Source organism: Eucalyptus grandis, chromosome 5, assembly GCF_016545825.1.
Source record: "Eucalyptus grandis isolate ANBG69807.140 chromosome 5, ASM1654582v1, whole genome shotgun sequence".
In the NCBI taxonomy this organism is placed as follows: Eukaryota; Viridiplantae; Streptophyta; class Magnoliopsida; order Myrtales; family Myrtaceae; genus Eucalyptus; species Eucalyptus grandis.
Genome location: NC_052616.1, coordinates 62,260,398 through 62,273,321, shown reverse-complemented (window position 1 = coordinate 62,273,321; position 12,924 = coordinate 62,260,398). Strand labels below are relative to the sequence as shown.

The window sequence follows — 12,924 nt, the reverse complement described above, 5'->3', positions numbered from 1 at the left end:
TTTAAATTTCCAGACCCTGTACTTTATCATCTATGTCAAATTAGTGATTCCCTTTTCACATTTTGCTCTCGAGAGCTGGCACATCTTTTTGACTTAATCCATCTTTGAAAAAATTATTTTGTGGAGTGTTTGATCCCCTTTTTTTGTCGAACTAGAATAAGAGAACGAGTTTTTGTTTGTTTTCAGAATTGTCTACGGATTCACCTTAGGCCGATTTTTCTGTCGGCACCTATCTCAAACATTTCAAAAGTGAAAATAGTCATGCTAGAACATCCTTAAAATTTGGGTAGTATAAAAGCAACTGGATCAAATGCTAGCTAGGTAAACAAGCTCTAAGAATCTAAAATAAAAAATAACTTGGGTGACAATTCTCATACGCGACTAAATCACATCATTATGTGATTATATAATTGACATACATAATTCGAACATAACCTTTACATATCATAGGATAACTTAGGTAACTTGCAAGTTATGTGTAAACACAACCTAAACAATTTATGGACAAAAAACCTCTTCTTTACTCATTTTCGGTTCTGTTTAAGCATTTAAAAAGTTGAGTGGAGTTGAGTCTTTAATATGTATTTCTTTTTTCTTATGATTTTGAGTCGTTCAGTTGCATTAGGGTTTAATTATTATTCTGGGTCGACCAGAAAAAAACTTATTATTCAGGAGAATTTGGTGATATCAAAACTAATAAATTGACTCATATAGGCTCCAAAATTAATAGGTTTTGGAATGTTTTATTTCGAAAATAACAAGGGTTTTTATTTCGAAATTGAGTTAAGTTCAATTGATTCCACACGTCTCTCCTCTTCCTTTTCGTTTCTTTTTCCTTTCCTTTTCCACTCACTTCTCCCTCGAACTATCAACTAGCGTGATTGAAAAGCCCACTCACGGGACACTTCTTGCTGCATAGATCTAGATCCAGCAAAGGATCGATATCGCAACAAATGAATCTTTTAGTTTCAGAATGCACAGTCGTCTCCAAACCAGTTAAACAATGGCAGTTATCACGAATGGGGAAGGAACCCACTTCATGGCGTCGTCAAACCCAAGGAGAAGCTTTTCAAAGTCAAACCGCCATCGGAGCACGTCGACACCAGAAGCCGAGAGAGATAGAGAGAGAGAGAGAGAGAGGGAGAGAGAAAGAGAGAGATGCTTTCAGAGTCTGCAACTTGCAAAAGCTGACAACGGAGGAAAGGTGAAAGAGATGGGTGGTGGGCAGTGAGACGGGACAAACCTTCCCATTTGTGCCTCCACAAGTCCCATCCATTTTCGACCAAAAAAAAAAAAAGTCCCATCCATATTCCTCTCTCACGAGCCTTCTCTAGGGTTTTCTATTTTTTATAAGAAGCTAAAAGAATTGTTCCAATAGTTTAAGTTAAACAGGTTCTACATAGTATTTATATTTGTAAAATCTTCCTCCACTAAATAGTTTAAGCTTTTGAGTCTTTATATCACGATGCATGCTAAGGAAATGGTATACATATCCGTGGAGATTAAATAAGTAAAATGCTCAAATTCCTCAAATTAATTAACCAATTTTTTAGGAAATGCTGTCCATAATTGCTCAATCGAATTTTTGAATTCAACTTTGGATGTTAGGTTTTTTTTTTTTTTTTGGCATATTTGGTTTGTCAGTATGATTGAGGGGCTCAGCACAGTGCTTGTGCCTGTGGTAGGAACTTTCTCAGAGAAAGAAAGTTCAGAGGAAAGATGTAAACAAAGGAGTTGCATAGAATCTTTTCGGACTTCGCATGCCACGGTTCATGGCTCAATCATGCATGCTCTTTGGCCCTCCTACAACAGTAAAAAGATGTCGATGTCCCTTCTAATTAAATAATTGTAGCAAATCTCGCTTATTTCCTGTGCTATACTAATGAATTAGTTTAACCGTAAGCTCGCTGAATTACCAATTAAAGTCGGGCTATCACCATGTCTCTATTAGAGATTTACCGTAATCGACTCCTGGTGTGATGCATAAAAAATAAATCAAACGATCGACCTTATTTTTTTCAAATTAAAGAGTTTCCCAGAGATTTGTGTTTGAGAGCGGTAGTATGAAAACTAAGCATGCGATTGCTCCGAATCGAGAAAATATCTCGACGCCTGTCTGCTTTGGTATGAACACTGAATGATAGGAATCAAAATGTCATCGCTAATTTCGCAGGTCCGGTCCACTCACATGCAAATAATTTCTTCTGCAAAGTTAAATTTCCAAGGTACCAACATGGACCCTTATTCTCTGGCCATTTCTTTTGACTTCTTACACACAGATGAGGTCCAGTCCCTTCCCAGAAGAGCGTTGAAAGTCGCTGCATGAGGAATGGCTGTATTCACATGGAGAAACTAGCGAACAAAGACAAAAAATACTCGCATCTCTTACACCCGATATGAATCTACCATCGACACGAGACAAGACTTCGAGTTCGATTTACCTTTTAATTAGTACCTCTCGCGGATGGAATCCACCACATCATTGAAGCATGCAGTGTTCCGTTCCCAAAGTTATTACAGCCTAATCTCACGATGATAAATTGTTCGTTTGTGCTTTCTTGACTCGGCACAAGTCGAGGAACATGCAGATATCAATCCACATATAATCCAAATCTGAGTTGAACCATAGACCACGAAGAATATCTAATTTACATACTTACTCGCTAATATATCCAACTAAATCCATGTCCTTGGCAGTAACATCACGCGCATACATGAACGTGTTATCTGCATTTGAGTGGATACTAAGTACTTGGTTACTTGCGAAGAACCTAATCAGATAGATTCTTGAGAACGAAATGGTAAGTGTGGGTGCAACAATAAAACCCTAGATAGCTAGCTGCAAAGGAGCAACAGACAAGAATAATGCAGTACCATCAAAGCGTTTATTATAACCAGCAAATCATCAAAAAAACAGAAAGATGCATCATCTCCATTTCGTTTTCATCTACCCCCCCAACCAATTCATTCACTCTAACCAAGAAATATGTGTTTGGCAACCAGATGGAATTTCTCTTCTCGAGGTCCCCTTGAAACTTGATCTCCTTTCCCTGTTATTTATGGGGGGTTTTGCCTTGTAAACATCATCTGTACGGTCAGCATTTTCTATTCTCTCTACTATTTTGGCTTTTGTTTTATACAAACATGGAACACAGGAGAGAGAAAGAGAGGGAGAGGGAGAGGGGGAGGTGACCGTACAAGAGCCCCCAGGATAAGGCGGTGAGTGACCAGCCATCTGCGCCAGGGCGATGGATGATGATGGCGAGTTTGAAAAGAGACGAGCGATGTTCAGAGCATTAGGTTCTGGTTTTGCTTTATCAAAGCCTTAGCCCAACCGAAATTAGTACAGACCTTATCGCATCGGTTGAAAATTAGTTGACGGTCCGAGAAAGGAAAAGAAAACAAGAGCTTAAAGAAGTTCGTCGATTCTAAGAAAACGTGGAACTTTAAGATGTACTCCCCACTCGTTGCTTTTCTTTCCCGTGAACTCGGTTCATCAAATGCACTCTTCCCTAGATTTGCAAAGAGAATTTTGTTATCGCATGAGGGAGCTGCCATCCCTTACCAGAACATCAAACCATTGACATACATAATATCTGATTTAAAAGCACCACCCCACCTCAGACATGTTTATTCATGCCAAAACAAATGATATATATATATAAATCTGATTAATGGGAAAATAGGAAGAATTGAACAAAGGAGCTCATGTATACAAAGACTTAATGTACTCATTCTTCAATTTGTACACATCTTTCACACGTCGCACCGGCGCTTGTTCTCATATAGTAAGAAAATACCATATATGCCACAAGGCACTTGTTCTCATATAATAAGAAAACACCCTATATGTCCCAATCCCGATTGATGTTTGCACCGAAAGAGGTATTCCAATCTAGTTTAAAACTTTCCTTGAATCTAACAATTTATACCTCTTGAGCGCATGCATAATGGACAAACCAACGCATTTACCATATTTTCAATTGTGATAAGTAATCTAAATTGGTGCGGCGCTCTGCGAGCGTACATATTTTGCATCAAACTAATACCTCTTAGATTCCAAAGAAAATGTGGTAATTACAAAACATAATGTGCAGCAATGCAGTTTATACCATAATGCAATGTTGAGTGTATGACAGATAATATTACATATATCCGCGCGCAAACTCCATTACATGGGGATACAAAATCGGTGGAGTAATCAAATGGCAAAACTTCTCCCTCTGCTTTTTACCCACCTCGGTTCAGTAATTGGAATTTGCAGGCGCGTTCTCCGCTTAAAAACAAGAAAAGAAACCTGAAAATCGGTAAATTAGCAAACCATCGCACTTTATACTTAAGTCACTCCCTATCAAGCTTCGCATTTTCTAGGAAAAAGGAGCTCTCTGTGGAGCGCTCTTTCTTCTGTTGCTGAGAGAGAGGACCATCCCAGGGAGGAATCCGCCGCTCTTCTTCTTCTTCCTCCTCATCAAATGCGGATCCTCCGATGACGAAGAACCCGCTTTGTACTGCAATGGGTTCTCCAATATGGAGTTTGGAGTGATCTGCCCATCTTCATCGACAATCTCTGATGAGGAGCTCTCCATTCTCAGTCCCTCAAACTGGGAGATGGCGAAATCGGACTCGTCGAACTTGTATAAGATGCTCGACACGTCCTCCCCGGCTCGGTGCACCAAGTGATTGACCTGGACATTGTTCATTGGCAAAAGTTAAATAAAGGGCTAGGGCTAGTGAATGATCTCCGAACGTAACTGTTTTAATTCAACAATTTGAGGACATGAAAGTTAAAAAGAGTTCCTTGTAGCCTTGAGCCACCAAGGTTTATTTATTTATTTTTCCCGAGCATTTGTACCTTGCAGGAAAGGGAACAGAAGTGGAAAGGTTCCTGGAGAATGCGGTCGCAGTTGAAGCAGAAGTTGGTAGATCCTTTGCAAGCTCTTGACTGTGCTCTTTGGCTTAGGAATATCACCTTGGCACCGTTGATTGTATAGGGCTGCAAGATAATCATACCTCATTAGAATGTTTTTTCTCTACGCGAGACCATGTCAACTGAGTGTTCTATGGTTACAGAATTTCAATTTTCAAAACAACGAATCACAAAATTTACCCAAAAAAAAAAAAAAAAAAGGTTAACGCGTCATGTAGTATTTTATTATTTTGTAGTAATCAACAAGTATTTTGAGAACACTCGTGTACTCCAGAACGCTATTTTTATAAAGAACAGCATTAACTATTTTGAGTTCACATGCATGTGAGTTGGCTTGTGTAAACCGAATTTTGCAGAGACTATACACTGAATAAATTCGTGAATATATCTTATGCTTTTTCTAAGAATCAGGAGGTTAGTTTGGCACTGATCATTGCCATCAATTCACTTTATTTGCCAAGCCTGATATGATTCACAATGAATGCAGCGCATACCTGAATGTAGGAGCAGTCGATCAATTTTTCCAGATCTCCCAGACGAATTACATCATGATAGACATATCGTCTCACCTGTCACAAAAAGGCTAATTTCAGTGAACTTAATCGCATTATTGTATGTCGAAATTGTCAATAACTTAATGTATTGGTAAGGGACATTGACCATTGCTGAGTGACCTATTTATAAGAGGAGAGATTCTATGAAGTCTGAAGAGGAGCAACAAGAATGTAATTCTTTTTATGATTTTATTAGGTTTTATTGTTTACTCTTCTTCGTCATAAGCTCCTGTTCTTAGTAATAGCTAAACAGTAACCTCGAGAGCTTGTCCACAAAGTGATGTTTGAAAAACCTAGAAGGAACCTTTTCTTATCTAATGGAAGCTCAAACAATCAATGGCGGAAAACCTTTAACACTTGAAATGAATATCATTAGGAAGACACGTCCACATTAGAAAAGATATAGTAACTATATCACTTCTCGAAATCACTGATTATAACTAAAATGAGAACAATCGGTGCATTAGGTACTGTATGCGTAATTAATTTCTCAACGGGTGCTTTTAAGGCATCCGTCAACAAAATTATTGTGAAAAGAAGGCTCATATAGAATTCTAACAATTTGTAATCATTCTCAACCTTCTTCTTTTTTGTAGTGATGGCATGGATTAACATCAAGTAATCATAATTTTGGGTTATGAGAATGATGTATTTCCCTCATTTTTTTATTTTTTTATTATTTTTTTTTGGTAGGTTTGGTTTTCTCAATAGTCCTTTTTAGGATGGAGGAAACGGGCACCACGCAAAAAAGCAAGAGAATGGATAAAAGAGAGAGAAAAAAAAAAAAGGGTTTACTGTATGAAGGAAGTGAGAAGTGATGGGATGGCATTACCGCCAACTTCAATTATTGGTGAAACCAGGCAACCAACCTTCCATGCTAGGAAACAAATGTACTCATCCTTTTACCTCATAATGAGGCCAAATTTCCTTAATTTAATATATAGTATATTTCCAGATACTGAAATTAGAAAAGAAAATTCTGGTCAAACTTGCACTTTCAGTCTGAAAGCTACAGCTCAGGAATGCTTTGCAGGGCCAAATACATGGACATCAATAAAAGAAGTCCACCATATATGGATAGAAACTAATTACAAATGCCAAAAAGTAAAAAATAAAGAGTTGCAGAAAACAAAAACCAATTTATGAATGGCCCAACATATAATACCACATATTCTTAATGATTAATCTGGGACAAAAAGATCACTAACCAATTGAAACTTAAATATGTGTGCAGCATTCAAACCCCATGTTCAGTTTGTTTCTTTAACAAAAAAGAATGAGATTGACGGAGTAACGCACGGGCAAAGTGGAAAATTGCCATGAACCAAATGATGTAAAACTCAGTAAGCTTGGACCCACCATGCAAGTCATAATCATTTTGAATTCTAGCAGCTCTAGATAGGTCTAAGCTGACAATTACACTAATTCAACTTTTTGATTAGTGGGCAAGAAAAGATTCAGCAAAATAAACAAAGAAGGAAGAAGAAGGAGGATAACCAAAGTGCTGTTAGTGAATAGTATATGTCAAAACCCCAAAAGCCAATTAGAAGAAAACTCATGAAATCTCACACGGCGCGTTGCGCGATTACTTTTTATCTAAAGAAGAACGAGATAAACACGAAGAAACGTCTCGAATGAGGAGGGTTCAAGGAAAAGAGGCAACAGAATGAAGAGATTGATACCTGAAGGAGCGGGTGGGAGGGGTGAGAAGGGAGGCAGTGAGGGCAGATGCTGAGGCAGCAGCGCAGGCAGAAGATGTTCTTCTCGCTCTTCCGTCGATCCTCATGGAACCCACAGACCCCGAAGAACTTCTCCTTCATCAGCCCCTCCAGCCACCCTCCCCGCCCGATCCCTCCTCTTCCTTCTTCATCTCTCTCTCTCTCTCTCTCTCTCTCTCTCTGGGAACAGAGGATGAAGTGAAACGAGAGGGGGTCCGATGAAGAAGACGCTGCTGAACCAATGCTAATAAGCTCCTCCTCTTCCACTGCTTTGACCGCTTTTGCTTGGCGCACAGGAACGCGTGGGTGTGTGCGTGTGCGAGTACAATATCATTGAGGGAGCGATGAGGTATATATGTATGGCATCCGCTTCGCAACTTTTGCGCACCATATGTCACGTGAGGTGTGGCCTTCTTTTTGGAGAAACCCTAGCCTCATTTCCCCCATTTTTAATAACTGGCTCCTCCACACACACCCCCTCCCCCACCAACCTTTGTCTTCTTCCGCATCATATCGTATCTAGCTACTCCCTGTATATCTAAGTGGAGAGAGTTTGTCAACCGAAAGGTTTACCTACAAAATCCATAGGTGTATGTAGTGAGACATGGTCATTGGGTACATTGAATAAAGTCCATATGTAACACTCTTTCAAAAGCCTGCTGGCGACCCACTATGATAGGTCAACTGTTGTATATATACCCAGAATTGCTCTTGCGGAATGTGCATGCTATGGGAGGATTGGGAGTTGAGCACGCAATTTGGATTTTTAGCAATTCGAATACATAGGCCCATCGCATGACATAAAGTGTCCGTGAACATATTATACTTTCAACCTCTTAAGCATATGATGAGAGCAATTGTAAGAAAATCAAAGCAAAAGACTTAAGTTGATAGATAGAAGGAGACCACATGAATATAAAAAACTTTTAGGATCCACTATCAAGTGATGAAGGATAATACTTCAATGACAAGAGCCAATCGTTGTTAGTGGTATTAAAGCAATTTAGGCTAATTTTATATGTACATAATTAATTTTTTTTTTCTCTTCACGGTTCCTTTTTGAAAATAATTCAAAAGTTTTATTCATTATATGTGATTGAGACTTTTTTTGGCAAACGGTCTTAATTGCATAATCTGTCCTAAATTAAAAGATTCCACTTTTCTTTCTGGTATGGTTTGCATCTATTTGTGATTTATAGAACCATTCCATGCATTAGACAATTGTTTATTTATGGCCATTGTATTTGATCCTTGGATAGATTATATTTTCTAAGATTTATGTAATGGAGGCAAAAAAGTGAGGAATTGGAAAACTGGTCCTTTTTAAGAAAGCTAGCCCCGGTGGCATTGTAATCATTTGAGGCTGCAAAGTGCGAAAGGGTGCTAAAAAGATAGTGTTTTGATGAATTATGACAGCAAGGTACGATTGGCATAATGTTGAAAGTTGGAAGGTTTTGGAGTCTCTAATAAAAATTTAGGATATTCGTGTTATACTATAAATAATTTAAAGTTTTCATGATATTAATCTTTTGAAATATCTCTTATTTTACATTTGATGGCTGTTGCAAGCGTCGCAAGAATCATTGTTATAACTTCGAACTTTTAATGGTGATAAGGTTTTTTACCTCCAATTGTTATGATTGCCGTGATAACTTTTAGCTACGCTCCCTCCAATGCCCATTGTGCAACCACACTATATTCTTTAGTGTTGATTTGAATCACCGCTAAAACTCTAAATAACTGTGGCCAAAGGTGAAATTCTTGTGGTGTGCTCTAGGTGGGTTGAGGCCACCTCCACATCTCAAATGTCCAAACTTAACCGGTAAATCGGCAGTGCAAAGTACTCAATAAATTTCCAAATAGCGGGGTCTCCATATCTATGCCTTTGGATTATGAAAGGAGCACCAAGAATAAAAAATGCATGCATTACTCGTTGATAATTAAGGCTGGAAGAGACAACACGTATAATTAAAGCTCTTCTCTCTTCCTTGCTGCCGAGCCAATTGCTTCCAGTGCCATACAACTTAACACCGCACCTAGATCCGTTTGTTTTTAGTGATCAGTACGTTGAATTTATGAAAGCATCGTTAGTGAAGCAATGAAGCTCTTCACCCATCTCGTCTTAAATACAATGAACTATCTTATGTACTAGTTATATCATTGAATAATAACTCGTGTCAATACAAATTTAAAAAGTTTATTCAATTTAACTAGATTAGAAACGCATTGTGACAGTCTTTATGAGAAGATAATTATTTTTTATTTAATTTGTGTGTTTATGGTATATCATGTGTTCTCTCATTCTTAATAAGTCACATAGAAAATCCACTTATTATAAAGAGCATGTATTCAACTTTTTGCTTTTTTTCATTTTGCTTGCAATGTCCTCTACTATCCATTGTATGGTTAAGTGAAAGTTTTAGAATTTCATATAAGTATTTGTTTGTTCATTGTGTTATAGTAACAAGTTCTAGACAATAATGAGGAGTTGGATTTCCTATGACATAACCATCTTGAATGTCCTGTTGCCCCCAGAACATGCCTTTTTTTCTCACGCTTGGCGAGGACTTCTTGATTGGGTTTTGGGTAAACCGCTTGCTTCTCTTCTCTCCTCTGCAAGGACCAAACCGTCTTTTACTTGAGAAAACGGGCCAATCTGAAAAAGAGAAATGACACCCATCCATCCTATGCGAGGTGAATTGAATGGTGACATTGGAAAAAATGTTCAAGGACCGCGTTGCCTTTTTTCGTCACGCTAACGATTATCTTTTTAATAGTTGCATCTGTGATTTTCTACATCACTATGACAATTGCATCGCTTTCATTCTTTCACAGTTACTATCATCAATTGCATCTATAATTATCGACTCCACGTTGAGGCCAATCCATCCGAAATAGTTAATTTCACAACTTGATAGTTACCTACCTCCCACCTCGTTGATGATTACATTAATTGATGTCAACCAACTAGGTTTGTCGCCCAACAGTTCCCAATACTTAACCGCCATTGACCATCTTGATCAGCTAGAGTTGAGTTCTCTCTCATCAATGGACTTCAATTTACTAATTAATCCTCAATGCTTTGCTCATGTCTACTTTTGTCATCAGTCTAATGGATCCTTATCAATTCGATTTCTGACACTTGACGCTCCAGACATTTTCTGGTGTCCACGCATTGTAAGCAGCAATTATACTATACTTTTTCGAGTGCAAGAACACTCTTGTTGTCTTAAGTTTGAAGACCCTATTCAATTTCTTCTTTCAATAATAATCCCGTACAGATTTCGTCAAGATTTTGATATTTGCCATATTAAGAACCAAAACCAAAAAATTTGGTAAAAAAATAAAAATAAAATAGAGTGCGACCAAATTAGTAAAGTTATAACATATTACTTCAACCAAAATTGAACAAAAAGACTCCTAGAAGTGTGTAAAGCATCAACTTTTGTCTGTCGGGAGAATATAGTTTTATTAAATTCATCGAAATCTTACAAATTTGACACTATTCGTGTTGGAGAACTCGAACCACCAAATTGTTCTAGGCTTTGTCCTCTACTCACTCGGGGAGTCGTGTCTCCTTTTTTAATCATGCTATTATACTTGATCAAACCCCAATTATGGCAAGCATTAGCAGGAGATCTCCACCGTGGATACGAACTGATATTCCACATCAAATCAAACCCATTTTTGGGGGAAAAAAGAAAAAAAAGGGAATATAATGGATAAAATGAATTTCCCATGGCTTCAAAATTCAGAGAAATTTGAAGAGATTTGGAGAATTGAGGAAAGTTTAGATGTATGGTGGTGCAAATGAGTGCAATTTCACCATCTCTCTCTCTCTCTCTCTCTGCAAAATTTGTGCAAATCCAATGCTGGATTGAAAGAGGAATACCGCTAGGGTTTGGGGCATGTGACATCCAACGTGGAAACCAGCTTCCCCAAATATTCTTCCCAAGGTTTACCCTGACAGAGGTTTAGTCTTTTAGCTAACATGTCGAGTCACGTTCGGCATAGTTGGGACTGGATTGTAAAGGTAACGTACCATGAAGGAGGAAATTTGTCCAGTCGGTCTTAAAGCAATTTCACCGACGTCAATTTAATTTTGAACTTTTTTATCGATTTAATCCTAAATCTATACTTGAAATTCTAATGTAATCATTCAGTTAATAGTTTTGTGACCGATAAAACGTGAGTTATATAGTTGCTAACTTCCACTTTTAAAGTTGCAGCGCATCAAAATTAGGCGAGGCAGTTTGCTAAAAATGACCATTATAAGCTGTTGTAACTTTGGAAGTGTTCCAGCCGTCAAGGTATTAGCCAAGCTGTCGCACTATTTTTCACAATTGAAACGGTTGGCGGAAAGCCACACTAACCAGCCTCAGATCAGAGAAAATACAAGCTCCTATGGCAATATGTCTGAAGGAAAGAGAAGTTTTAATGATATGAGACTCTGCAGAAATTGCATAATTCTAGAGCCTAGGCTTTCATATTCTCATTTTTCTATAATGGTGATCAAAAGGTTGCGAAAGGATCCTCTTGATCTATCCCAATCCTTAGCGCGAGTGCTGTTTTTCTGCAGGGCCCTGTCAGCCCATCTTAGCTGGACTTTCGGGCCGTAAACGGCCCAATTAATTAAACACTGGAGCAGCACTTGCAGGCTTTTTCGACGCAAATTGGCTTGGACTATGGAAGCAAGCCGCTAGATCATATGGGTCTCGCGTGAGGCCCACATCCTCCACTATATCGCTCCGACCAAGATACGTTGTAAATCGCACACGAGATCTAGAGTACACGAGCATTCGAAAGGCCTCATCTAACCATATATTTAGGCGCAGGTATGAAAAGCTTAAACTATCAAATTCAAAGCTTGGTTCAATATTTTGATATCAAACTACATAGACAAATTCAATATCGCATGGTTCCCTCATTCATTTGCTATTGGTTAGTTCTAGCCCCCTCTCACCCAAGTAGTTGTTTTTTTTTTTTTTTTTTTTCCTGTAGGGCCCTGTCAGTCCATCTTTGCTGGATTCTCCGGCCCATAAACGGCCCAATTAAACAACTGCAGGAGCAAAACTCACGGGCTTTTTCGACGCGAATTGGCTCAGACAACATAGCCCGCTAGATCATACGGGTCTCGCGCGAGGCCCGCATCCTCCGATGCATCACTCCGAGCAAGATACGTTGTAGACCACACACAAGATCTATAGCACACAAGCAATCAAAAGGCCTCATCGAAATATACACCGAGAGCGTGTCTGAGAAATTGAAACCATCAAATTCGAAGCATGGTTCAATACTTTGATGCTGCGACACTCGCCCCGTGCTCACTATATCGATACCCGACCGGTCGACCCTGTACCGGTTCATTTGTTACTGGCCAGTTCTAGTCCCTCCCCTCCACCACCCACGTAGTTGTGCTGTCTCTTTCCCTTGGGGAGCAAGCTGCTTTAGGAGCACGCACGGCATAATCGTTTGATGATGATGATGATTCCGATCCTAAGACAAACCGTCCGTCCTTGTCAAAGCATCAGCATCGGCAAGGAGATGAAAGTGAAATCTCCGGACGATGTGAATGGGGACATTGGAGAGTGCGACATCTGAGCATATTCTAAGGACATTTCGTAAGTTGGAGTTTTAATATCGGTAGGTACCTGATCTGATCTGTACCCCATGATAGGGAGGGAGGCTTGTGTTATTGGTTAGGGACGGACGAAAATTCGGGTTA

General features: G+C 38.9%; 1 protein-coding gene across 1 annotated transcript; it reads right to left on the bottom strand.

Annotated features, from left to right (window-relative positions):
* Positions 1-4,077: 4,077 nt before the first annotated feature.
* On the bottom strand, positions 4,078-7,526 carry LOC104445824 (the record flags this gene model as incomplete). The annotated part of the gene is made up of 4 exons (XM_010059751.3): positions 4,078-4,685; positions 4,853-4,993; positions 5,422-5,496; positions 7,164-7,526. Coding segments are annotated over 4 exons (897 nt in total), but the record flags the coding sequence as incomplete, so codon positions are not given.
* Between the last annotated feature and the right edge of the window lie 5,398 nt (positions 7,527-12,924).